The 27,750-nt window shown below is 47.7% G+C and overlaps 2 protein-coding genes across 4 annotated transcripts in view; one reads left to right on the forward strand and one right to left on the reverse strand.

The window, feature by feature from the left end:
- The window catches only part of c12h11orf54 (chromosome 12 C11orf54 homolog), a 31,566-nt gene extending 19,277 nt beyond the window's left edge, over positions 1–12,289 (reverse strand). The window contains exons 1-2 of the mRNA XM_072469463.1: positions 12,140–12,289; positions 179–277 (exon numbers count right to left, since the gene is read on the reverse strand). Coding sequence (XP_072325564.1) covers positions 179–277; positions 12,140–12,200 — 160 coding nt within the window. The 5' untranslated portion in view covers positions 12,201–12,289. The remainder of the gene's footprint in view (positions 1–178; positions 278–12,139) is intronic.
- A 2,218-nt stretch (positions 12,290–14,507) lies between these two features.
- Positions 14,508–27,750, forward strand: part of LOC140386774 (TATA box-binding protein-associated factor RNA polymerase I subunit D-like) — a 44,731-nt gene continuing 31,488 nt past the window's right edge. The window contains exons 1-3 of one of the 3 annotated variants that reach the window (XM_072469467.1): positions 14,508–14,654; positions 17,796–18,360; positions 20,960–21,353. In XM_072469467.1, the coding sequence (XP_072325568.1) occupies positions 18,062–18,360; positions 20,960–21,353 (693 nt within the window). In that variant the 5' untranslated portion in view covers positions 14,508–14,654; positions 17,796–18,061. Of the gene's footprint in view, positions 14,655–14,717; positions 16,088–17,795; positions 18,361–20,959; positions 21,354–27,750 lie in introns of those variants that run through there. The other 2 variants (XM_072469465.1, XM_072469468.1) reach the window with 2 other exon arrangements.

Consider the following 27,750-nt stretch of genomic DNA (forward strand, 5'->3'; position numbering starts at 1 on the left):
TTCTCCCTCTATGGAGCCGAACAGGTGCCGTAGTGTGACAACTAGGGGAGTTTCACAGTAACTTCATTGCAGTGTTGGTGTAAGCCTACTTGTGACAATAAAAATTATTATTTAAAGTTAAGAATTTTCTAAAGTGGCGTCACTTTCAAATGCTCTGGTAATAGGAACTGTACCTAACCTGCAGCAGCAAAACCGAATGGCTCCTGTGAGAGGTCGGGGCAGTCCACTACGGACACCTGAACATCTGCAAAATTTCTCTTCAGCCCATCCTGCAGCACTGAAAGATAAACAGATCTGAAATGACATATTTTACCTTCAAGTATTTTTCCAGTTCATCTGCAGTAGCTCAGAAAATAATTAACCTCTTTTGCATCCAGCAATGTTATTATGATCCAGGTTAGCACCTGTCGTGTTGGGTGTTCTGGTCTACAAACAGGCCAACACGGCTGGAGATGGTGTAACTCTATTTTATTAACAACTCAACTGTAATAACATATTGTAAACTTGGGTACGTGCATTACCAGCTTATTTGTGGACCCTGTCCTATCACTATCTAGGTGAGGCACTCAGCACATGGTGAATGTCTGAGGCAGGCTGTGAGCTCTGTGCTCTGAGCTGGCTGCTGCTAGAAGAGAGCGGGAACTCTGGTGTCCCCTGTCTTTATAGTGCGTGTGCTCTCACTGGTGATTGGCTGCGATGTTGTGTATGCTGGTTGGTCCTACTGTGTGTCCGTCAGTGTGTGTGTGATTGCCCCATGAAATGCTGATGTATATCATGACATCCCCCCTTTTCGCAAAGAATATGTGCCTACATGAGAATAAATAAAATGTAGTGAGTGTGTCTGATCATGTGTGTGTATTATTTACATCAATAGGTACATGTGGCTATACTGTATACATGGGAAGGAGCCTGTGCAGAGGAAAACTATGTTACACCAAGAACGAAACAAATGCTATTAACAAACAATGAAAAACTCTTCAACAGTACGGCAGAACAAGTCAGTGAGTCCAATAGTGCAAGGTTTATAAATCAAGTCTTTGGGGTGGGCGACGAATTCGGGTTGACCGCCTCAAGGATGGTTCAGGATCCACCGGCTGAGGAATGGGCCAGGCCACGGTTGAGTGAGGAGGAGGCAGGGTATCCGGAAGCTCAACAAAGTCCATGTCAGGGACAACAGGAGGGCGTGGCACCGGTGCAGAATTTCGTAGCGAGCGTGGAACCAGACGAAGGGCACGCCGATTGCGGCGGCGAATGGCGCCATCAGGCAAACGAACCAGAAACGAGCGGGGAGCCACCTGTCTAAGAACCTTAGCGGCTGCCGACCAGCCACCCTCCAGAAGATGTACGCGGACATGGTCTCCAGGCACCAGGGCAGGAAGATCAGTCGCCCGAGCATCATGAGCCGCCTTGTGTTGCTCACGCTCTTGTTGCATCCGCCGAAGTACCGGAGCATGGTCGAGGTCTGGGACGTGAATGGACGGCACAGTGGTCCTGAGGGTGCGACCCATAAGCAGTTGAGCCGGCGATAGGCCTGTGGACAGTGGGGCCGAGCGATCGGCCAGCAAGGCGAGGCAGAAGTCAGATCCTGCATCAGCAGCCTTGCTTTTTTACAATGTGGACGCCCTTCTCTGCTTTGCCATTTGACTGAGGGTGCAGGGGACTGGACGTCACGTGTGCAAAGTTGTATGCACTAGCGAAGACCATTCCTAACTCGCAAAGCAGGGGCCATTGTCTGACATCACGGTGAGCGGAACGCCGTGGCGAGCAAAGGTCTCCTTACAGGCCCGGATAACAGCCGATGACGTGGTGTCGTGCAGGCGTATGACCTCAGGATAGCTGGAAAAGTAGTCGATGATAATGATGTAGTCCCTGCCGAGCGCATGGAACAGGTCCACCCCCACCTTCGACCAAGGGGATGTGACCAACTCATGGGGCTGAAGGGTCTCACGTGGTTGTGGCGGCTGGAACCGCTGACAGGTGGGGCAATTGAGCACAGTGTTGGCAATGTCCTCATTTATTCCCGGCCAGTATACAGACTCTCGGGCCCTCCATCGGCACTTCTCAACGCCGAGATGGCCTTCGTGCAGTTGTTCTAAGATAAGCCGGTGCATGCTGCGTGGGATCACAATGCGGTCCAGCTTCAGAAGGACACCATCCACGACTGCCAAGTCGTCCCAAATGTTGTAAAACTGTGGGCATTGTCCCTTGAGCCACCCGTCCCTCAAGTGGCGCATCACATGTTGCAGAAGGGGATCAGCCGCAGTCTCACGGCGAATGTGGGCAAGGCGTTTGTCAGTGGCCGGCAGATTGGCGGAAGTGAAGGCTACATGTGCGTCGGCTTGGCAAACAAACCCCTCTGGGTCGGACGGAGTGTCGACTGCCCTGGACAGAGTCTGCTATGATCAGGTCCTTACCCGGGGTGTATACAAGTTGGAAGTCGTACCTCCGGAGTTTGAGCAGAATGCGCTGGAGGCGAGGGGTCATGTCATTAAGGTCCTTTTGGATGATGCCAACCAGCGGGCGATGGTCGGTCTCCACAGTGAACTGGGGAAAGCCATACACAGTCGTGGAACTTGTCAAAAGCAGTCAACAGGCCTAGGCACTCCTTCTCAATTTGCGCATAGCATTGCTCTGTGGGGGTCATGGCACATGACGCATAGGCGACAGGGGCCCATGATGAGGCGTCATCTCGTTGCAGGAGGCCCCAATGCCGGATTGGCTGGCGTCAGTCGAGATCTTCGTCTCCCTTGCAGGATCGAAGAACGCCAGTACCGGGGCGGTGGTAAGCTTGACCTTGAGCTCCTCCCATTCACGCTGGTGGTTGGGAAGCCACTGGAATTCAGTTGTCTTCCTGACAAGGTGCCGGAGAGCTGTGGTGTGGGAAGCGAGGTTAGGGATGAATTTTCCCAGGAAGTTGACCATTCCTAGAAAGCGTAGCACCGCCTTCTTGTCTGTCGGCTTCTGCATAGCCGTGATGGCTGCCACCTCGTCGGCATCCGGCCGCACACCCAACCGGGAGATGTGGTCCCCCAAGAACTTGAGCTCGGTTTGGCCAAAAGAACATTTGGCTCTGTTAAGACGCAGGCCCTGGTCCCGTATCCGCTGAAAGACGGGTTGGAGGCAACTGATATGCTCCTGCAGTGTGGTAGACCAAATAATGATATCGTCCACATAGACGCGCACGCCTTCGATGCCCTCCATCATCAGTTCCATGATGCGATGGAAAACTTCAGAGGCCGATATGTTCCAAATGGCATCCTATTGGAGCAGTATCTGCCAAATGGAGTGTTGAAAGTGCACAGCTTCCTGCTGGACTGATCCAATTGAATCTGCCAGAAGCCCTTTGGGGCATCAAGCTTGGTGAATATTTTTGCCCGAGCCATCTCGCACGTGATCTCCTCACGTTTGGGTAGAGGGTAATGTTCCCTCATTATATAGCGATTTAAGTCTTTCGGGTCAATACAGATCCGGAGCTCGCCAGAAGGCTTCTTGACGCACCCCATGGTGCTGACCCATGCAGTTGGCTCGGTCACCCGGGAAAGGACTCCTTGGTCCTGAAGGTCCTGTGCTGCTGCTTGAAGCGGTCCTTGACGGGTGCTGGGACTCTGCGAGGTGCATGAACTATCGGGGTGGCATCCTGTTTGAGCAGGATTTTGTATGTGTAGGGCAGTGTACCCATGCCCTCGAAAGCATCCTGGTTGTCAGAGAGGATTGAGTTTAGTTGCGCCCTGAATTCCGCATCCTGGAAGTCAGACGTGCCTTCTGGAGAGAGTGTACTCGCTGAATGAGGTGGAGGAGTTTGCACGCCTGTGCGCCTAGCAGAGAGTCCTTTGAAGAGCCCACGATCTCGAAGGGTAGATGGCTTTACGCGAGTTGTGTGTCACTTCGAGTTGGCATGACCCGGTTAGTGACGTTGCCATTATAGTCGACCAGTTGACAGATGGACGGAAGAATTGCTGATTTGACCCTCAGGGTTTGAAATGCTGACCATGCGAGATTTGCGGAAGCACCAGTGTCCAGGCGGAATGTGATCTGGGATCGGTTGACCGTCAGGGTGGCACACCACTCGTCGTCCGGATCAATGCTGTGCACCGACAGCAGCTGGTGCGTTCGACTCGGGGACAGCTTGTTCATGTTGATGACAGCAATGCGGATACGCTCCCTGTCCTCAGTGTTACTGGTCTGTATGATGCCAGGATCAGACTCGGTGAACGTGGATAGAATTGCCCGAACATTTCTGCGAGGCTGGTTAAACTGTTGCGAGTTGGCAGGCTGAGGTGCTCGACAGCAGGCAGCATAGTGGCCAAGCCTGCCACAGCGTAGGCATTGTCATGCTTTGGCCGGACATTGCCGCTGTAAATGGGCGGAGCCACTGTTGCCACACATCATGACGTCAGTGCGTTTGTTGCGCCACCGCGCTTGCGCGGTGCGGTCTTGCATAGATCACGTTCCTCCGCGTCAACGTCCCCTCTTTTTGGCCTCGGAAAACATGCAAAATGGCCGCCCTCCTCCAGGCCGCGGACCGGGAGGTACTCGATCGTCTGGACCCGCTCCGCCTTGTGGGGCCCCGTTTCAGCCGCCTGGATGTGTGAGTACCGGCTGGTGGCATTCTCATGCAGGACGCAGGTCTCGATGGCCGTCGCTAGGGTGAGTTGCTTAATTTTAAGGAGCTGCTGGCGCAGGGTGTCCAACATGGCCCCGAAAACTATCTGGTCACGTATCATGGAGTCAGAGGTGGGCCCATAGCCGCAGGACTGCGCGAGGATGCGGAGGTGCATTAAATAAGACTGGAAAGGCTCGTCCTTACCCTGCAGGCGCTGCTGGAACAGGTTGTTCTCAATGCTGCAGGATGGCGGATTGCTGATAAGTTGCAGGTAGGTCTCACAGGGGCTAGTATGCTTCCACTCCTGGAACCATGACGTGTTGGGTGTTCTGGTCTACAAACAGGTCAACACGGCTGGAGATGGTGTAACTCTATTTTATTAACAACTCAACTGTAATAACATATTGTAAACTTGGGTACGTGCATTACCAGCTTATCTGTGGACCCTGTCCTATCACTATCTAGGTGAGGCACTCAGCACATGGTGAATGTCTGAGAGGCAGGCTGTGAGCTCTGTGCTCTGAGCTGACTGCTGCTAAAAGAGAGCGGGAGCTCTGGTGTCCCCTGTCTTTATAGTGTGTGTGCTCTCACTGGTAATTGGCTGCGATGTTGTGTATGCTGCTTGGTCCTACTGTGTGTCCGTCAGTGTGTGTGTGATTGCACCATATGCTGATGTATATCATGACAGCACCCTTAACTTTGCCGCACACAATGATCATCTTGGGTTTTTTCTTGACAATTACCTCACTCCTCTCTTCTGAAAGTACAGACTCTATATTGAGACAGAGTTTCTTGATCGCCAGATAGCCGTAAATGTCTGGCTTGGGGAGGGCGAATGTTCACATACCTGCTTTAACAGTGAGTGCTGTAAGACTGGCCAGCTGCTGAGTCCATTTCTACCTCATCCAACAAACACGTGGAGCTGCTAGCCTTGGGGTGTCATTTTCCCTTTGTAACAAAGTGGAATGAAGGCCAAATTTGTGCCCTACCACAGCGTCGGCTGAGATCAGCTCGTGCAGCATAAACCAGCGATCAAAATGCAAATCTTCCTGGCCTCAACTATTGTTGAACAAACCCGTTGAGCCATCCAGAGAGCTCATCGCTGGCATGGATTCAATCAGATCTAGGAGGTTTCAGTTAACGTCCTGCCATTATATATGTGACGGTTGGGTATATCTTCCGGGGTTCTTTGGGGACGGGGATGTTGGGATCGCTAGTCATTCACGGTTGCACAGTGGTTAGCACCGTTGCTTCACAGCGCCAGCCACCCGGGTTCGAATCCCGGCTTGGGTCACTCTGGGGAGTCTGCACGTTCTCTCCGTGTCTGCGTGGGTTTCCTCTTACAAGTCCCGAAAGACGCGCTGTTAGGTGAATTGGACATTCTGAATTCTCCCTCAGTGTACCCAAATAGGCGCCATAGTGTGGTGACAGGGGGATTTTCACAGTAATTTCATTCCAGTGTTAATGTAAGCCTACTTGTGACTTCCGGGTGCGGCGATGACCAGCTGAGTCGCACGTTTCGGCAGCTCCCTGTGAAACGGACTTTTGGGCTCTTGATAGGAGCCCCAACGGCAATTTTAACGGCTGAAAACACCGTGCGGTAAACCAGAAGGGTGTTCCCCCTGGATACGGATGGAAAAAGGAGAGGAAAGTGGCCGGATTGCAGCGGATCCTTTGGAACAACGGCAAGGAAGGCAAGCAGAAACCAAGATGGCGTCGGAAGGTGGCAGTTTCATATGGGGCCCTGAACAACAAGAGTTTTTGAAACGCTGCGTGGAGGAGATAAAAAAGGAAATGAAGAAAGAGTTGTTGGCCCCGATATTACAGGCGATTGAAGGGCTGAAAGAGGAACAAAAGACCCAGGAGCAGGAGCTTCGGGTCGTGAAGGCGAAAGCAGCAGAGAATGAAAACGACATACAGGGCCTGGTGGTGAAGTCGGGGATACAGGAGGCACACCAGAAACGATCTGTGGAGAGGTTGGAGGCACTGGAAAATAACGCAAGGAGGAACAACTTGAGGATTCTTGGCCTTCCCGAAGGTGTGGAGGGGGCGGACGTCGGGGCATATGTGAGCACGATGCTGCACTCGTTAATGGGAGTGGAGGCCCCGACGGGTCCGTTGGAGGTGGAGGGAGCATACCGAGTTATGGTGCGAGGACCGAGAGCAGGAGAAGCTCCCAGAGCCATAGTGGTGAGATTTCTTCGTTTTAAGGATAGAGAAATGGTCCTTAGATGGGCGAAGAAAACTCGGTGTAGTAAATGGGAGAACGCGGTGATCCGCGTCTATCAAGATTGGAGTGCGGAGGTGGCGAGAAGGAGGGCGAGCTTTAATCGGGCCAAAGCGGTACTTCACAAAAAAAAGATAAAGTTTGGAATGCTGCAACCGGCAAGACTGTGGGTCACATATCAAGGGAGGCACCACTACTTTGAGACGGCGGATGAAGCGTGGACTTTTATTGTAGAAGAAAAATTGGAATGATTGGACTACGAAAATGAACGTTTGGACAAAGTGGTGGGACGAGTGGGGGGGGGGGGCGAAGAGGGATTGTATGATTAATCCTGCGGTATGGTAACTTTTCTTTCTCCCACAGGTGGTGATGGGGGGAGGTGGGGAGGGAGAGGAGATGGGGCGTTGGCCATGGGAGGCGGGGCCGAGGGAGAGGCGCGGGCTTGGTTCCCGCGCTATGATAATTATGGCGGGAATAGAGAAGCAGGAAGGAGGGGGCGCCGCACGGGGCGAGCCGTGATCACGGGGGGAAGCCGAGGTCAGCCAGAGTTTGCTGACTTCTGGGAGCAACATGGGGGGAGTAATTACGCTAGCGGGGGGTCTAGCGGGGGGGGGGGGGAGGGGGGAATTACTGGGTTGCTGCTGCTGGGGAAAGGGGGGAGTGGGTGCGGGAAAGGATGGGCGGGGGGGCACCGTCTGGGAGAAATACAGCCGCGTGGGAACTGGGCGAGAAGCTGGAAAAAGATGATGGCTAACCGGCAAGGGGGGGGGGGTGGGAAGCCCCCCAACTCGGCTGATCACGTGGAACGTGAGGGGGCTTAACGGGCCGATAAAGAGGGCACAAGTACTCGCACACCTTAAGAAACTTAAAGCAGATGTGGTCATGTTACAGGAAACGCACCTGAAACTGATAGATCAGGTTAGGTTGCGCAAAGGATGGGTAGGGCAGGTGTTCCATTCGGGGCTGGATGCGAAAAACAGGGGGGTGGCTATATTAGTGGGGAAGCGGGTAATGTTCGAGGCAAAGACTATAGTGGCGGATAACGGGGGCAGATACGTGATGGTGAGTGGCAAATTACAGGGAGAGATGGTGGTGTTGGTAAACGTGTATGCCCCGAATTGGGACGATGCCAATTTTATGAGGCGAATGCTAGGACGCATCCCAGACCTAGAGACCGGAAAGCTGATAATGGGGGGAGACTTTAACACGGTGTTGGAACCAAGGCTGGATAAGTCGAAGTCCAGGACTGGTAGGAGGCCGGCAGCAGCCAAGGTGCTTAAGGATTTTATGGAGCAGATGGGAGGGGTGGACCCGTGGAGATTCAGTAGACCTAGGAGTAAGGAGTTCTCGTTTTTCTCCTATGTCCATAAAGTCTATTCACGCATAGACTTTTTTGTGTTGGGTAGGGCATTGATCCCGAGGGTGAGGGGAACGGAATATACGGCTATAGCCATTTCGGATCATGCCCCACACTGGGTAGACTTGGAGATAGGGGAGGAAACAAGAGGGCGTCCACCCTGGAGAATGGATATGGGACTAATGGCGGATGAGGGGGTGTGCTTAAGGGTGAGGGGATGCATTGAAAAGTACTTGGAACTCAATGACAATGGGGAGGTTCAGGTGGGAGTGGTCTGGGAGGCGTTGAAGGCGGTGGTTAGGGGGGAGCTGATATCAATAAGGACACATAAAGGGAAGCAGGAGAGTAAGGAACGGGAGCGGTTGTTGCAAGAACTTTTGAGGGTGGACAGACAGTATGCGGAAGCACCGGAGGAGGGACTGTATAGGGAAAGGCAAAGGCTGCATGTGGAATTTGACTTGCTGACCACAGGCACTGCAGAGGCACAATGGAGGAAGGCGCAGGGTGTACAGTATGAATATGGAGAGAAGGCGAGCAGATTGCTGGCACACCAATTGAGGAAAAGGGGAGCAGCGAGGGAAATAGGGGGGGGTGAGAGACGAAGATGGAGAGACGGAGCGGGGAGCGGAGAGAGTGAATGAAGTGTTTAAGACATTTTATAAAAAATTGTATGAAGCTCAACCCCCGAATGGGAGGGAGAGAATGATGGAGTTTTTGGATCGGCTGGAAATTCCCAAGGTGGAAGAGCAGGAAAGGATGGGATTGGGAGCACAGATCACGGTAGAAGAAGTGGTGAAAGGAATTAGGAACATGCAGACGGGAAAGGCCCCGGGACCGGACGGATTCCCAGTTGAATTTTACAGAAAATATTTGGACTTGCTCGCCCCGCTACTGACGAGGACCTTCAACGAGGCAAAGGAAAGGGGACAACTGCCCCCGACTATGTCAGAAGCAACGATATCGCTTCTTTTAAAGAAGGAAAAGGATCCGCTACAATGTGGGTCCTACAGACCAATCTCCCTCCTCAATGTAGATGCCAAGGTCTTGGCCAAGGTAATGGCAATGAGAATAGAGGAATGTGTCCCGGGGGTGGTTCATGAGGACCAAACTGGGTTTGTGAAGGGGAGACAGCTGAACACGAACATACGGAGGTTGTTAGGGGTAATGATGATGGCCCCACCAGAGGGTGAAACGGAGATAGTAGTGGCGATGGATGCCGAGAAAGCATTTGATAGAGTGGAGTGGGATTATCTGTGGGAGGTGTTGAGGAGATTTGGGTTCGGAGAGGGGTATGTTAGATGGGTGCAGCTGTTGTATAGGGCCCCAGTGGCGAGTGTGGTCACGAATGGACGGGGATCGGCATATTTTCGGCTCCATAGAGGGACAAGGCAGGGATGTCCTCTGTCCCCATTACTGTTTGCACTGGCGATTGAGCCCCTGGCGATAGCGCTGAGAGGTTCCAAGGGATGGAGGGGAATACTTAGGGGAGGAGAAGAACACCGGGTATCTTTATATGCGGATGATCTGCTACTATATGTGGCGGATCCAGCGGAGGGGATGCCAGAAATAATGCAGATACTTGGGGAGTTTGGGGATTTTTCAGGGTATAAATTGAACATGGGAAAGAGTGAGCTGTTTGTGGTGCATCCAGGGGAGCAGAGTAGAGAAATAGAAGACCTACCGTTGAGGAAGGTAACAAGAGACTTTCGTTACCTGGGGATCCAGATAGCTAAGAATTGGGGCACATTGCACAGGCTAAATTTGACGCGGTTGGTGGAACAGATGGAGGAAGATTTCAAGAGATGGGATATGGTAGCATTGTCAATGGCAGGGAGGGTGCAGGCAGTTAAGATGGTGGTCCTCCCGAGATTCCTTTTTGTGTTTCAGTGTCTCCCGGTGGTGATCACGAAGGCTTTTTTCAAAAGGATAGAAAAGAGTATCATGGGTTTTGTTTGGGCCGGGAAGACTCCGAGAGTGAGGAAGGGATTCTTACAGCGTAGTAGGGATAGGGGGGGGCTGGCACTACCGAGCCTAAGTGAGTATTATTGGGCCGCTAATATTTCAATGGTGAGTAAGTGGATGGGAGAGGAGGAAGGAGCGGCGTGGAAGAGATTAGAGAGGGCGTCCTGTAGGGGGACCAGCCTGCAGGCTATGGTGACAGCCCCATTGCCGTTCTCACCAAGGAACTATACCACGAGTCCGGTGGTGGTAGCTACACTGAAGATTTGGGGACAGTGGAGACGACATAGGGGAAAGACCGGAGCACTGGGGGGGTCCCCGATAAGAAACAACCATAGGTTTGCCCCGGGGGGAATGGATGGGGGATATGGAATGTGGCAAAGAGCAGGTATAACGCAATTGAAAGATCTATTTGTGGATGGGAAGTTTGCGAGTCTGGGAGCGCTGACCGAGAAATATGGGTTGCCCCAAGGGAATGCATTCAGGTACATGCAATTGAGGGCTTTTGCGAGGCAGCAGGTGAGGGAATTCCCGCAGCTCCCGACACAAGAGGTGCAGGACAGAGTCATCTCAAAGAAATGGGTGGGGGACGGTAAGGTGTCGGATATATATAGGGAAATGAGAGACGAAGGGGAGACTATGATGGACGAACTAAAAGGGAAATGGGAAGAAGAGCTAGGGGAGGAGATTGAGGAGGGGATGTGGGCAGATGCCCTAAACAGGGTAAACCCGTCGTCCTCGTGCGCCAGGCTAAGCCTGATTCAGTTTAAGGTATTACACAGGGCACATATGACTGGAACACGGCTCAGTAAATTTTTTGGGGTGGAGGATAGGTGTGCGAGGTGCTCGAGAAGCCCAGCGAATCATACCCATATGTTTTGGTCATGCCCGGCACTACAGGGGTTTTGGATGGGGGTGACAAAGGTGCTTTCGAAAGTAGTAGGAGTCCGGGTCGAACCAAGCTGGGGGTTGGCTATATTTGGGGTTGCACAAGAGCCGGGAGTGCAGGAGGCGAAAGAGGCCGATGTTTTGGCCTTTGCGTCCCTAGTAGCCCGGCGCAGAATATTGCTAATGTGGAAAGAAGCCAAGCCCCCGGGGGTGGAGACCTGGATAAATGATATGGCGGGGTTCATAAAGTTAGAGCGGATTAAGTTCGTCCTAAGGGGGTCGGCTCAAGGGTTTACTAGGCGGTGGCAACCGTTCGTCGAATATCTTGCGGAAAGATAGATAGGGGAGAACAAAGAAGGCAGCAGCAGCGGCCCAGGACTTTGGGGGGGGGGGGGGGGGGGTGGCCTGAGACAAGGCAGTTGCCAATTAGGGCTAGTTTTTATTTTTTTGTTATTTAATATTTATTTATTTGTTGTTGTTTTTGTTTAAATTTTAAAAAGGTCATTATTATCTGTATTGTTACAATGTTGTGTAAAGGATGCACAATGTACTGTGTTGGTTGACCAAAAATTTTCAATAAAATATTATTTTTAAAAAAATGTAAGCCTACTTGTGACAATAATAAGATTATTATTCATAATTGCAATTTCTACCTGAATTAACTGTTATTAATCACATTTTGCTTGTCGCAATGTTAAACATCTACGCAGTTTACCCGGTTTAGAAAACTGCTGAAAAAAATGCCACAGTTGCAGTGTTTAAACTGCAGCCCATGGGGCTAATCCAGCCCCCAAAAGTCGGGCAAATCATCTTTATTTGCATCAGAGGTTAGAAGCGACCATCCTCGTTCCTACAGGACCACCAATTAATAGAAACGTTGCATATTACTGTTAATAGCAAGAGTTCCAGGATTTTTTGCTGGTTTTGTGAACCCAGCCCAGTGATACCTGGATCCTCGATCCTGAATACGATGCGGCCCACTGTTATTATTTCGTTTGCATTCCATCCGCATTAAATATATTTTACTTTTACTGTATGGTGTCTTGCGGCATTGCAAATAATGCAAAGACAGGAGGTCGCTGCGCAAAAAAAAACAATGCTTCACCTTCACAAAGTTCCTCCAAATTTGGGACATGAAATGCAGACTTCTCAATCCGTGCAGCCATTGCACTTTAATCCTGACCGACCATGAGATTGCCCAGCAAAAGCCACGTGTTTCATTGGACCCTGGTTAATCATTGTTAGGTCTGGGTAAACTTGTTGCAATCTGGACATTCTTGGTCAGACATCGTAATTTGGATCAGGGACTCCGAGGTGGTTCGTGATGAGAGAGGTAGAGCAGGGAGGGGGGATACTTCGATAGTTTGGAAGAAGAGGCTCGACTGATTAGGGGGAAACACCCTAATTGAGAGGAAGCAAAGTGCGATAGACTGGTGAGCTGGAGGATTCAGGTGCTTAGCATAGACCAGTCTTGGGTTCTGACACATTTAGTCCCAATTTTAACCTAATATGCTCAGATCTGGCATTAGGACAGGTTCGAGTAAGATAATTATTTCGTACCCAAATTAAAATTCAGCTAAATGGAGAGAAAAATCGGATGGATTGTAATTCAGACATTGTACACCCAAAAAAGGGCAAACCCACAAAATGAAAAATTAAATGAAATGAATGAAATTAAATTAAATGAAAATCGCTTATTGTCACAAGTAGGCTTCAAATGAAGTTACTGTGAAACGTCCCTAGTCGCCACATTCCGGCGCCTGTTCGGGGAGGCTGGTACGGAAAATGCCATTTTCCGTTCTCTAGGCATCCCCTAAGTTTCCCTCTTCCTTGTATCTTAGTGTCTCTCCTTTCTCCCCTCGTTCCCCACTCTATATCTCACCTCAACATTTTTCAATCCCTTATCATTTAATCCTTTAAGTCACTTCCAAAAACGTACTTCTTTAATCAAGTTTTTGGTATAACATGCCCTAACATTTGCTTATTTGGTTTGTGTTTACATTTTTTCTGATTACACGCCCTGGGATGTGTTGCTACATTTAAGGTACTATATAAGTAGAACTGTTGTGATATAGCGGTCGCGTCACTACCTCTGGGCCAGAAGCTCTAGGTTTAAGTCGAAAGTTAGGACTCAATGGCCGTAGACAAACAGGTTGATTATAGAATCATAGAATTTACATGGCAGAAAGAGGCCATTTGGCCATTAAGTCTGCACCGGCCCTTGGAAAGAGCACTCTATTTAAGCCCATGCCTCCACCCTGTCCCCATAACCCAGTAACCCCACTTAATCTTTTGGACACTAAGGAGCAATTTAGCATGGCCAACCCACCTAACCCGCACATCTTTGGACTGTGGGAGGAAACCGGAGCATCCAGAGGAAACCCAAGCAGACACGGGTAGAACGTGCAGACTCCACACAGACAGTGGCCCAAGCCAGGAATCGAACCTGGGACCCTGGAGCTGTGAAACATCTGTGCTAACCACTGTGCTATCGTGCTGCACAATATTCTGGTCCTGCTTATGGTATTATCATACATGAAGGTAATGTAAGGGTTAATGAAATGTGTACAGACAGCCAGTAGAGGGAGCAATCCTAGGTCGGAAGAATCACCCGAGGTCGGAATTGGACCCGGATCCCTGGAGCTGTGAGGCAGCAGTGCTAACCACTGTGCCGCCACAGTGCTACCTCAAAGGAATGTTTCTTTATTTGTTCTTGGGATGTGGGCAATATTAGCAGGCAGATGGTAAAGAGTGGGAGAGTTTCCTGCAGTACTTTGCCAAGCATAATCATGGAAGCCCATGATCACTGATGCCCTCTTGAATAAAAGTACTAGAATAAAAGAGGAGGAAGGTACTATATCTGAATAGCTGGTATTCATTGACTATACCAGCGATATATGTTATAGAAGTTTGATAAATTTGTTTTCAAAATAAACAACAAATGGGGAAGGCAAAGTCCTTGTACTTAAAATGTTAAGGGAGGGAAAACAACTTACAGCCAATGAGGTACTTTTTGAAATGCAATCACTGTAAGCTAGGTCAAAAATGTAGCAACCAGTATGCTCACAGCAAGCTCCTAGAAACAGCAATAAGATAATGGTCAGGTAATATGTTTGGGGTGAGGGAATGGGTATTAGCCAGGACACCAGGGAAAAGTGAGAATTCCCCTCCTCTTCTGTAAAATACTTCCATGAGGCCTTCTGCATCCACCAAGGAGAGCAAAAGGGGCCAAAATCCAGCAAGGACCATTCGAAAATAGACCCCGAACCTTGTTTGCCAGATGGTGCAAGGGTGAGAAAGGAAAGGGGAGGGGGGGCACTTTGGGGGAACTAATAAAATCACCACATTTCTGACCAATTTTTTTAATTGAGTGGAAAGCTGTGCTTTCATGTCCAACAGCTTGGGCGCAGAAACGAAGGGACGTTCTCAATTCATCTTCAATAAAGCGGATTGAATCTCAATGACTTTGTCTTTTTTTTATTCTGCTTTAAATGATTTTGCTCTCTGGCTGCTCACTCGTCCGTGTGGGAAAAGTCATAGTCGGCCGAATGTTGCAGCGGCGAGTAGTTGGGAGGCGGCGCTTGGATCCGCTGCAGTTCGGCAGGAGGGTGAACCGTCGGGTAAGGTTTCGGTCGTGCGGTTCCCTCGGATTTTATTTTGGGGGGGGGGGGGGGGTGGGAATTGTTTTTCAAAAGACTGATATAGCCTTAAACTTGTATGCAGCTCCCCTTCTATGAACATAGGAACAGGCCATTCGTCCCGACGAGCCTACCCCGCCATTTAATGCCATCGTGGAACCCCCGACAATGCAGAGGGAGACCTTTCGGCCCGTCGAGTCTGTGCCGACCCTCTGAAAAGGCCCCCCCTAGGCCCACTACCTCGCCTTATTCTCCCCCATAACCCCACCCAACCTGTGGACACGAGGACGACTTTAGCATAGCGGAACCACCTAACTTGCCCATTCTCTGGGGGACCGGAGAGTGCCCGGAGGATACCCCGCGCAGAGGCGGGGAGAACATGTAGTCCTCCGAGGCCGGAAGCGAACTCGTGTCCCTGGCGCTGTGAGGCAGCACTGCACGGCGCTGTGAGGCAGCACTGCACGGCGCTGTGAGGCAGCACTGCACGGCGCTGTGAGGCAGCACTGCACGGCGCTGTGAGGCAGCACTGCACGGCGCTGTGAGGCAGCACTGCACGGCGCTGTGAGGCAGCACTGCACGGCGCTGTGAGGCAGCACTGCACGGCGCTGTGAGGCAGCACTGCACGGCGCTGTGAGGCAGCACTGCACGGCGCTGTGAGGCAGCACTGCACGGCGCTGTGAGGCAGCACTGCACGGCGCTGTGCCGCACCGGGCTATCACAGCTCGCCCGGGCACTTCAGTGCCTCTTGCACCCATTGGTCCCACAATCAGAAATCTGCCTTAAACATCCACGGTGACCGAGCTTCCACAGCCCTATGGGGTAGAGAATGCCTAAGATTCATCACCCTCTATGTAAGCGGAGTTTCTCCACCTTCCTCGGTTCTAAGTGGACTCTCCCCCTTATTTTGAAATTGTGCGTCCTAGTTCTAGACTTTCCCCAAACCAAGGGAAGCATCTTACCTGCACTAACCTTGTCTACTCCTTTTAAATATTTTGAATCAGACAATCACTACAGTATTTGAATCATACAATCCCGACAGTACAGAAAGAAGCCATTTGTCCCATCGATTCTGCACCAACCTTTTGAAAGACCACCTTACCTCGGCCCTATCCCCCATCCTGTAACCTCACCCTAAGGGGCAATTTAGCATGTCAAATCCATCTAACCTGCATGTCTTTGGACGATGGGAGGAAACTGGAGCACCTGGAGGAAATCCACGCAGACACGGGGAGAAAGTGCAAACTCCACACACACAGTCACCCAAGGCCGGAATCAAACCTGAGTCCTTGAGGCAGCAGTGCTAACCGCTGCGCCACAATGCCGATTCAATGAGATCACCTCTCATTCCTCAAATCTCTGGAGAAAACAGATGCAGTTTGCCCCAATCTCTCTTTAATAAGACAGTCCCGGGACAGGTCTGGTGAACCTTTGTTGCACTTCTTCTATGGCAATAATATCTGGAGCACCCAGAGGAAACCTATGTAGACACGAGGAGAAAATGCCTTCCTAATAGCTTGCTGCACCTGGATGCTAGCCTTTAGTGATATATGGACAAGGACACTCTGGTCTCTTGGTACATCTACGTTTTCTAATTTCTTACACATTTGTTACTTCTACCAAAATGGATTACCTCACATTTTTCCACATTATATTCCATCTGCCATGTTCTCGCCCACTCACTATGTCTTCCGTATCTGCTTTATATCTTCCTCAAAGCACATATACCCGCCTAGCTTTGTATTATCCCCTAACTTGGAAATATTACATTTGGTCTCAGATCTGGGTGGCATGGTAGCACAGTGATAGCATTGCTGTCTCACAGCTGTGTCTGCATTGGTTTCCTCCGGGTGCTCCGGTTTTCTCCCACAGCCCAAAGATGTGCAGATTAGGTGAATTGGTCGTGTTAAATTGCCTTTTGGAGTCTAAAAGGTTAAGTGGGGTTACAGGGATAGGGTGGAGAAGTGGGGTTACAGGGATATGGTGGAGGTGTGGGCTTAAGTAGGGTGTTCTTTCCAAGGACCAGTGCAGACGCGATGGGCTGAATGGCCTCCTGTACTATAGGGATTCTATAAGAGATCAGTTCTAAATCATTGATATATATATTGTGAACAGCTGGGGCCGAAGTACTGATTCCTGCGTGACCTCACTATCCACATGCTACCAATGTGAGAATGACCATTTAAATGATTTGACCAGGTCTTCTGTCTCACATGCAGAGTGGTGAATATAAGGGATACTTCCCCTTCCTCTGTCATTGGGTGAAGAAGGCAAATAATTGTTGTAGATGTCCTGTGCCTCGGGCTGTGCAGTAAAGTGTGGGAACATCCAAAGGGAGAGAACATCCTCAACATAAAGCTAATATTGTTAGAAGTAAATTGTTGGAATCGAGCTGTCAAGACTCAATCCTTTCATTTTGATTTAAGAAATGTTTCTTTATTTTTGACTAACTCATTAAACAACACTTCACATGTTTACAGTGCACTTCCTTCTTTGGGATCTTAAATCTCATTTCAAACGTTTGATATCGACGGCTATGCATTTGGATTATTGCTGGGCCAAAGTACACTAGTAAAAATTACATTCCATTTACTATGCAACGTTTAATGAAATGTTAGCCAATTTCCACAAATATGCCATCATTGCAAGCCTTATAATAGATTATAGGCTGATCAGATATGTTGTGCTGCAATCTTCTCAACATTCTGACATCTGCACCTTTATATATAACACACTTCTGGTAAAGAGCGAGATTACAGGCATTAAGTCTTGCTTGTTACTGTACTTCAACCTGTCATTTTTAAATAGAAGTTGTTAGCAGAACTGTTTCGACTCTCGTTCCAGCTTAGCAATAATTGGGGATTCCAAGATCCACACTGTCATTCACATTGTGTGTGTATATACAGAAATACATATATATATATATATATATATATATATTTTACACCAAACCAGCTGTAAATTGCTAGACCAAACTACTAAAAATTGCTGTAAAGATAACTGCATTGGGATGAGAAAATGGATTGGAATATCTGGGTGATTGATAGAGAAGCCATTGATTTAAACTTGAGTTTTGCATTAAATACCGGTTTGTACTGGCAGTAATTGAAGTTTATTTTTCTCCAGGTTCAGCTCAAGAGGGAAGGACAGTGTCTGCAAACTTACTTGCTCAATCTTTCCATGAAACTGCACTGAGCAATTGGAGCAATTCAATCTGCAAGAACATCAACCTTGTTTACCTCTCACTGTGCAACAGAATACAGACATCTACATTTTCACTGTTGCACAATATGTTATTTAGATCCCTTTTATATGAGTTGCAATTCTAAAATTAGAAATACCTGGCTTCCTTGATCAGATTTGTCCAAGGCTGAAGAAAACTGCAGAAAGAAATGGAAGATGAAATGAGTATGACGGACTCAAAGGGCGAGAGTGAAAATAGCGTTTTGTTATTTTCAGAAGGAGAGGATGAGATTGAGCAGTTGCTGCAGAGAATTAGCAAGGAAACAGTGAAAAAAGTTACTGAGCAAGTGGACTCAACCATCTCCATACACAGCTCAGAAGGAGATTGCATTCCTGATACTGTTCAACATGAGTCTCAGCTGGATGTGTTAAGTTATCAACCTGTGTGCCTCACTTCATTTTCTCTTTCTGCCCACAATGGAAAGAATGCAGTGGAGTTATCAGAGCAGTAAGTCATTGGATACTTATAAGAATGTAACTCTTGGTTGCTCATTGTTAACTAGTGAGCAATTGAGTAATTTTTTTATTTGTTGCAAATATTCTTCAAGTGTACATGATTAAAGGGCCACATGTAATATACAGTGCATCCCGAATGCTGGTGCCGTTAAATGATCAGAAGGCCTAATCCTCCTTCAGGTACCATGCCCTAAGAGAACGTTGGCAACAATGGAATATCCATTGGATAGGTCCATGATTATGTTTGGCAAAGCAATTCAGTGGTTTGCCGTTGCGTTCTGCAGTATGGCTGACCAGAAAACTCTCGCTTACCGCCTGACATTAGGTGCATTGCACGGATCTACTGATTAATAATCAACTGGTTTGACCACAGTATGAATGGCCATCAAGTTCTTAAATGGGACTTGAGCCCAGGGATAGAGACACTACCCAATGTGCCACATTGAAAGTACAATCTGGAGTTAAAATGGTCAGAATTTAGGATGGTGGGTATTTGCTTGACTATCAAGCTTAAACATTTTATCGAAGTAGGCCATTGTGGTAGATCAGGGTTTTTCAAGGTGGTGGGTCACGGGCAGGTGTTGGGAGGGTCTCAGAGTGGCCGGTCGCTGTGTTCCCGTTGTGGTCCTGATCGCTGGAGAAGCATCCAACGGCTGCTACTGCCATTTTTGTTGAGAATGGCAGCTGCTGTCGTCTTTTAAATAAGAACAAAATGATGCAGTGTTCAGTCTGCCGGCCATAGGTGGTAGCAGTGAACAGATCAGTGCACCCTGCACGTACACCTGACAACAAGTGCCCTATACTTGCATGTTTCTGGCACCAAATCGCGGAGGAGAGCTTCTTTCATTTTCTACCTGCTGGCAAGCAAGGCAAGAGGACTATGAAGATTAATTGTTTTCTTACAAGAAAGAGATAGCCAGAGACTCTCATAAGGTAGTGTACCTACTGTCCAGGAACTCTCATCTGAAACTGCTGGAGAGTAGCTCAGGAGAGTCCATGGCAGGACAGAGCTCCAAGGCCTTTGGTCTACCAGAAACCAAGCTGTATGAAGATGTCTTGAGGTATGGTTTTGTCAATTGTGCCAATAAGAATGCAAATCCCATGGGTGTTATATGCAGGGAAGTACTGGCAAATGAGAGGTGAAGGTTTCAGATTTGAAAGAGGAGTAGTGGATGAAAAATCCCTGCATGTGGTTGAGACCCCAGAGTCAGTTATTAACTTAGAGCTTACTCCAAATGAAGATTACGCTGCTGTACCTGACCTGTGATAGCACATTTAAAACATGCCAAAAGCCCATGAGGCTGTCAGCATTCGATCATCTCCCAGGAGTATCCAGTGCTGAGTAAAACTAGCATTTTATTGCCATTACCCTTCACGGCGACCTATATGTGTGAGGTTGGATTTTCTGTTCTCACAAAAGATGAAGAGGGCAGAAGGAACGGGCTGAAGTCTGCATCTGATATGCGCATTGACCTCACCCCCTGTGAACCTGATTGGAGTGAGAATGTGAGGACCAAGCAGGCTTCTCTTTCACATTGAAGGTCAGCCAACGTGGGTCTTGAAGATCAGCCAGTTGGCAAAAGTGTGTCCCAAGAAGAAAAGTTTTCATTAGAACTAGGACAAAATCAAATTATGCTCCACCACACTTTCCAGAGGTTAAAGTAATAAAGGTATTTAATCAGGAAGCGAATGGAATCCAGGATGAATTAATTTCAAATCTGAATGAAAAGGTTGCATTATTCACAGGGGTTTACAGAGTATGAGCCCTCAAAGTATTCCACAGTAAAATGTTTGATAATTTCCCCTGGAACCCAAGCTCATCTTAGTCTTGAAGTGGATTGTGCATAACAAGCATTTTGGGACATTTACCTACATGGTTTTGAAGTGATTTACTTTAACCTACAAATTTTCTGTAGGGGACAGTTGTTTTACAAAGGGCTAACTCATACCGTATTTTCTTTAGAGTTAATATTTAAGTCCGATATTGACCAATATCTGGTGGATGCCTGAATGATTGGAGATGTTAATATGCTATCCAAAAAGAGGGAGACCAGCCATCCAGCTGTTCACTTTTGCATATTGCTTTAGTTTTCAGTCATTGAGAATTGTTATTGTTTGTTCTTATTTCTTGTCCTTATGACGGGATGGTTTTCATTCACTCTGCTGGTCGAAACTAAACTACTTCAAAAGAAATAGGGTGATGACAGACAGTTTGGTGTGCCAATCCCCTACATTCATAGTTAAGGGAAGGACCGTAAGACTGGCTCCCTCTTCCATTCTTCCTCTTTCTTGATGCAGAGACTTGAGGTGGGCACATACAGCTTGTAATAGGACTACAAGAGCAGTTAGCTTAGGGGCAGCTAACTTGTAAGTCGCTTTTTTTGTCACCGACAGTGGAGAGTTACATTTTATTATGTTTCTGATAAGAGAAACTGCAGGAAATTAATGACACGCAACTATGAAAATGATGAGTGTGAATTTGTACATGTAAAACAGTTTATTGATTTGCCTTTTCCCACGAGAATACTCTTCAGATTGGCTTCCATAAAGTGATATAGTTCTTTGTTCAATTCTTTTATTTTTATCTCTAGGGATAGCTCCGATTCGTTGAGCAATTTATTTCTAAAGCAGTGTCCATCCATACCAGTAAGAAAGGCAAGAAGACAAGGTAAAGGACACTTTCCAACCAGATCAGCTATCAGGAATCAAATTGTAGAAACTACTGACAGCTCGTCTGATTCAGATGGAGCCTTTGGGCATCCAGATTTTATGATGGTTGGTGAAGTAAGAAGACGCCGACGACGCAAAAGACCCAAAATAAATCCTATCTATAAGAAGACTGGGCGTCCAAGGGGAAGGCCTTGCTCATCCACAACTAGAGCAGAGAAGAAGAAGAGGTTGCGAGAACGAGGTCTGCAGTTTCCATTTGTGCACAAGGAATATGGAAGGAAGGATTTGCCATTTAAGATGATTTTTACATATGAGGTAATAGTCTAGTGTATTATGTAATAGTGGTTATAGTCATTTTCCGTATTAAATATTTTTTCCAGAAATATCTTTCAAACTATTGAGTCACAACAGCAATTGTTTTCATTGAAAATAAGAGCAGGAGTTGGCCATTCGGCCCTTCAAGCCTGCTCCGCCATTCATTATGTTCATGGCTATTCATCCAATTCAGTAACCTGTTCCCGCTTCTCTTCCCCCCCCCCCCTCATATCCTTTGATCCCTTTAGCCACAAGAACTATATCTAACTCCTTGAAAACATACAATGTTTTGGCCTCAACTGCTTTCTGTTGTAGATAATTTCACAGGCTCACCACTTTGGGTGAAGAAATTACTCCTTATCTCTGTCGTAAATGGTTTACCCCATATCCTTATACTGTGAACCCTGGTTCTAGACTCCCCCACCAGTGGGAACATCCAGCATCTACCCTGACTAGTCCTGTTAGAATTTAATATGTTTCACATTTTCCTTGTATTATTCAAACTTTTTTTTAAAATGTTGTGGTTAATTTTGTTATAAGAATCCATTGCAAGCTATTCAGAATTGCACTTTTGACGAGATTTAGATTTTTATTTGCATGTTCAGGTCCCTAGTGATAAAATGGTTTTCAAGGTATGCATTTAGCACAGACAAAAAGGTCTAACTTTAGGGTATACAGGTTTAGCACCCCTTATTCGAAAGTCCAAAACTCAAGAAGCTCTGAAATCAGCACTTTTTTTTTGAGCAAAATAATCATGTTTCTAGTAAAAAAAATAATATGGTGTTCACCTGAGATCCGCTAGCTATGCGACATTTCACAACTATACCTATACAGGTGTTCCAAAATTCTGGAATCCGAAACACTCTCGGCCCCAAGCATTTCAAATAAGGGATGCTCAACATTTCTTAAAGCACTCAATGTTATTTTCACTGCAGAAGTTGCTAATGTGTTATTTTCTTCAGAAGATGATGTGGGTCAGGAGGACGTTGCTTGTTTGGGGCTTTTCTCACAGCACCACAAATTTTCATTTCATCAGTACGTCCGTTTAATGTCAGCCAAATTTACTTCCATTTGGTGGTTTGCTTGCTTTGAATCCTCGCCTTCGGGTGTTGTTCTCAGTAAAATAATCTTTACTATCCTCAACTTCCCTACAGTGGCCGAGATCACTCTCCTTTGCTTAGACAATCACTTGGGCACTCCATTGCTACCAGAGTTAAAACCTGAGAAATTAGGTTTTTACACTGCCTAACTTTACAATTCCTCTCATTTCTTTCCATGCTGGTGTGTTTGCAGTGTCAGCTGTGGATCAGTTGGTAGCACTCTCAACTCATGAGTCACAAGATTTTAGTTTAAGACCTACTCCAGACATTGAGCATAAAAATGTAAGGCTGCCGACTTTGGGATAAGATGTTAAACTGTGGCACCATCTGCCCTCTTTGACAGATGCAAACTCTTCTATGCCACTATTCCATAGAAGAGCAGGGGTGTTATCCTTGGTGACCTTGCCAACATATATCCGTCCATCAGCAAGACTAAAACAGATTATCTGATCATTAGCGCATTGTTGTCTGCGGAAATTTTCATTGTGCAAATTGGCTGCCGTGTTTCCTGTATTACCATGGAGAAAATATCAAAGAAGACATTGAGGAAAGTCAAGAGGGAGGAGTAACCCTTCCCAGTACGAATCCTAGTGGGGATATGCTTAAATATACACAGGACCTAACAAAATTTGCAGAAAAGGATATAGAGGCATTCTTCATGTCATTTGAGAAAATAACAATACAAATGGGGTGGTCGAAGGAAAAGTGGACATTACCCATGCAAAGTAAACTGACGCGGCGGGTGCAGGAAGTTTATGCTTCCCTGCCATAAGGGGTATCTAAGGATTATGACGAGGTAACAAAGACTTCAGGGTGCATATGAATTAGTTCCAGGCGCATATGGGCAAAGCTTTGGAATTTAAGGAAACAACTGGGACAAATGTTGGGACAAAGGAGACAATTATGTTGAATTTGAAAGGATTAAGCAGAATAATTTTAATAGGTGGGTATGAGCATTGGGAGTCAAAACTACCTATGAGGCTCTAAGAGAAATAATTATTTTGGAAGAATTTAAGAATTTACTACCCTCTGTGATAAGAACCCATGTTGAGACATGTTATAGTCGCTAGACCAGCAGCAAAAATGGCTAATGATTATGAGCTGATCCATAATGTTTCGTCAACCCCATAATTTTGAAAGAGATAGGAAGTGGGAAAGTGAAAGGAAGGCAGGTAGCCATGGTAAGGACTGAATAACTGGGAATGCTCCGAGATCCCCTCCTCAGACCAGGAAGGAAGATACTAAGAGTGGAAGTGAGACTCGAAGGCCTAAGTGATACCATTGCAATAACATGGGACACGTTGGTTCGGCATGGTGGAAGTTACGAGGAAAGCTGATGGGACTTGTTGGGGTTCATAAGGAGGATTCAGAAAAGGGAGCAAAGGTGGAGAATACTACAGGGCACAATATAGCTCTAGCGAGAACTAGGAGACCTGAGGTAAACATTGCTGTGGGGACAGATGTGGCAAATAAGGTAGGTGGGAGATATGCAGGGTTTTTGTCTAAGGGAAAGATCACCCCATTTTCATGCAATGATGTAGCCATACCCAAAATTATTTTCAAGGTCACCGGTGTTACGCAAGCTATTTTTAAAAAAAAATTTTAAGTACCCAATTAGTTTTTTAGCGTGTTCAATCCACCTACCTTGCACATCTTTGGGTTGTGGGGGTGAAACCCACGCAAACTCCACATGGACAGTGACCCAGAGCCTGGATCGAACCTGGGACCTTGGTGCCGTGAGACTGCAGTGCTACCACTGCGCCACCAGGCTGCCTACGCAAGCTATTTTGCTGGAGATTGATTTGTTTTTTCTTCCAGAGAGTTCACTGGAAGCTAAGGTGTTAGTGAATGTGATCAGGAGAGATTATACCCCAGTTCCATTCTATAAAGCAGGGTTTTAAAGTGCGGGTCACGATCCACTGGTGGGTCACGCATGAGTGTCGGGAGGGTCGCAGAGCGACCAGTCGCAGCTTTCCCCCAGTCATCCTGATCACTGGAGAAGTGCCCAACAGCCGCTACCGGTATCTTTATTGAGAATGGCGTCGGCTGGCCCCTTTTAAATGGCCCCTTTTAAATAAGAACGAAATTAGGCTGTGTGCAGTCTTCCATCCAGAATCGGCAGCAGTGAGCAGATCAGCACATCCTGCACGTACACTTGACATCAAGAGCCTTGTATGTATGTGCTTTTGGTGCTAAATCACGGAGGAGAGCTTATTTCATTTTGTAGCTACTAGCAAGCAAGGCAAGAGGATTATGAAGATTAATTGTTTTCTTACAAGTAAGAGATGGCCAGAGGCACACATAGGCAGTGTACGTACTGGCCAGGATCTCACATCAGAATCTGCTAGAGAGAGTTCTCCGGAGAATCCCGGGCTGGACAGATTAGTGCTAGTGTTAGCAATGTACAGAGCTCCAGGGCCTCTTGTTAACAGCCTACAAGGAAGAAACGTAACCTGGGAACCAAGCAGTATAAAGATGATTTCTTGAGTATGGTTTTGGTAATTGTGCCAATGCAAATAAGGATGTAAAGCCCATATGTGTTGCATGCAGGGAAGTACTGGTAAAGGAGAGAAGTTTCAGATTTTGAAAGGGAAGTGCTGGGTGAAAAATTCCTTTTGAGGTTGAGACCCCAGTGTCAGTAATTAACTTCAGCTAACTCCAAATGGAAAAACTACGATGCTGTTCCTAACCTGAGATTGCACATTAAAAACACGTCAAACGCCCATGAAGCTGAGGCTGTCAGCATTCAGGAGTAGAACCTCTCATGAGTATCCAGTGCTGAGTAAAACAAACATTTTGTTGTTCTTGCCCTTCACAACGACCTGCACGTGCCTGGTTGGATTTAACATTCTCACAAGAATGAAGGTGGGACAAACAAACTGTCTGAATTATGCTATGTGCAAGGCCCTCTTCTCCTGTGGACCTGATTGGAGTGAGATTGTGAGGACCAAGCAGGCTCCCCTTTCGCATTGAAGGTAATTACAATGGCGTGTGTCACAAAGGTCGGCCAGCGTGGGTCCCGAAGGTCGGCCAGGTGGCAAAAGTGGGTCCCCGGGGAAAAAAGTTTGAAAAACACTGATATAGAGTATAATAGAGTGTGATTTATTTTCAGGTCCTGTAGTTGTAAGAGTGGATAAGAAGTTACCAGTAGACAAAGTACACTTACCTTTGGGGAATGATTTGGCGGGAGTGAAGGTTATAGCTTCACTCATGATTAAGATAGTCCAAGGGAAGATAAGGAGACAGAACCGTTACAGGAACAGTCTCCAGATATATTTCCATTATATGTGGTGACAAGGGCAATCAATGGCTAAACAAAGTCCAACACCAGAGATTGAAGTCACACCACCATCGGATAGTAGAATAACCAAAACTATTCGTAAAGATAATTCCGTGGAAATATCCTCATAGATCTGCAGACGAAGAATGGACAGTTGTTCATCGGTTAGTGGTACCACTAAAATATGATTGGGTGGCACATGCGATACCAATGGCAGGACATGTGGGGATTCAGAAAGCTCAGGCAGCAGTCAACAGACATGTTTCCTGGCCAGATCTGCGTAAGGATGTAGTGCAATTCTGTAGAACCTGTCTATGCTGTCAGATAATCGGTAAACCACAACATGTGATTGGACCAGGACTGTTGATACTCATACCAGTGTTTGAAGTCGTGTACTGGTAGATTGAGTAGGACCATAAGGAAGGACATAAGTGCATTCTTACGGTCATGGATATGACCACCCGATTTCCGGAAGCCAAACCTGTAAGAACAAGTATTGCTAAGGTTGTAGTGGAAAAGTTGAAGTAGTTCTTCACATACTTTGGCCTACCCTTAGAAGTAAATCTGACCAGGGTTCTAACGTTGTCTAAAATCTTCCAGGCCATCATTCGTACTTTAGGTATCAAGCATCTAAAGTTGACTGCCTATCACTCACAAACCCAAGGAGCTTTGGAGCGATATTATCAGACTACTTTCACCTGTGTAGCGAATCTGGGTCGAGTGAGGCTGGAATTGACGGTGGACTGGCCCAGGGTATTGTGATAACAGTGGCTACACTCCCAAAGTTCTTCATTGGCTGAAAGTGATTCCAGGTATTCCATGGTTGTGAAAAGGTCTGGGGCGGCACAGTGGCTAGCACTACTGCCAACGGCGCTGAGGACCCAGGTTCTATCCTTGTCCCGGGTCACTGTCCCTGTCCATGTGGAGTTTGCAAATTTTCCCAATGTCTGCATGCGTTTCACCCTCACAACCCAAAAGATTGGCAGGTTAGGTGGATTGACCACGCTAAATTGCCCCTTAATTGGAAAAAAGTAATTGGGTACTCTATATTTATAAAAGAAAAGTGAAACGGTCTGAATAAATACGAGTCTTCAACATGTATAGTGTTTGACAGCTCCCTCAGTTATTTATCTGATAAGACAGTAAGTAACTGAAGCCCCAAAAGAATCCCCAGTTTGTCTGAATTAGTTGCTTTCAGCTGCGAGAAAGGGAAAATTTGATCAGAGCTCCTCTGCTTATTACCGTCCAACCAGACAGATTGTTGAGTTCACAAGTATAAATGTTCTCTGCGCCTCTTGCCAACACCAATATCCTTCTGCTCGCGCCCACTGGTCAAAGCATGCACAGAAATCCAATGTCATCACTCCTCTGTGCCTGCATCAATTATGTCACCATCCTCTTCCTCCTATCACACCATATCCACCTTCTCCTCATACCCCCACTCCGCTGCTCTTCCTCCCACCGCCTACTCCTCTCACCATACCCCCACTCCCCTCCTCCTCCTCCCACCGCCCCTCCTTTCACTGCATCCCCAACCCCCTCCTCCTCATACCCCCACTCCCCTCCTCCTCCTCCTCCCACCGCCCCTCCTTTCACCGCATCCCCAACCCCATCCTCCTCATACCCCCACTCTGCTCCTCTTCCTCCCACCGCCTACTCCTCTCACCATTTCCCTCCTCCTCCTCCCACCGCCCCTCCTTTCACCGCTTCCCCAACCCCCTCCTCCTCATACCCCCACTCCCCTCCTCCTCCTCCCACCGCCCCTCCTTTCACCGCATCCCCACCCCCGTCCTCCTCATACCCCAACTTCCTTCCACCTCCTCTCACCGCATCCTCATTCCCCCCCACACCCCCCTCCTCTCATACCCCACTCCCCTCCTCCTCCACCCACCGCCCGCTCCTCTCACTGCATCCCCACCCCCCCCTCCTCTCATACCCCACTCCCCTCCTCCTCCTCCTACCGCCCCCCACTCCCCACCGCCCCCTCCTCTCACCGCATCCCCACACCCCCCTCCTC

Source organism: Scyliorhinus torazame, chromosome 12, assembly GCF_047496885.1.
Source record: "Scyliorhinus torazame isolate Kashiwa2021f chromosome 12, sScyTor2.1, whole genome shotgun sequence".
Taxonomy (NCBI): domain Eukaryota; kingdom Metazoa; phylum Chordata; class Chondrichthyes; order Carcharhiniformes; family Scyliorhinidae; genus Scyliorhinus; species Scyliorhinus torazame.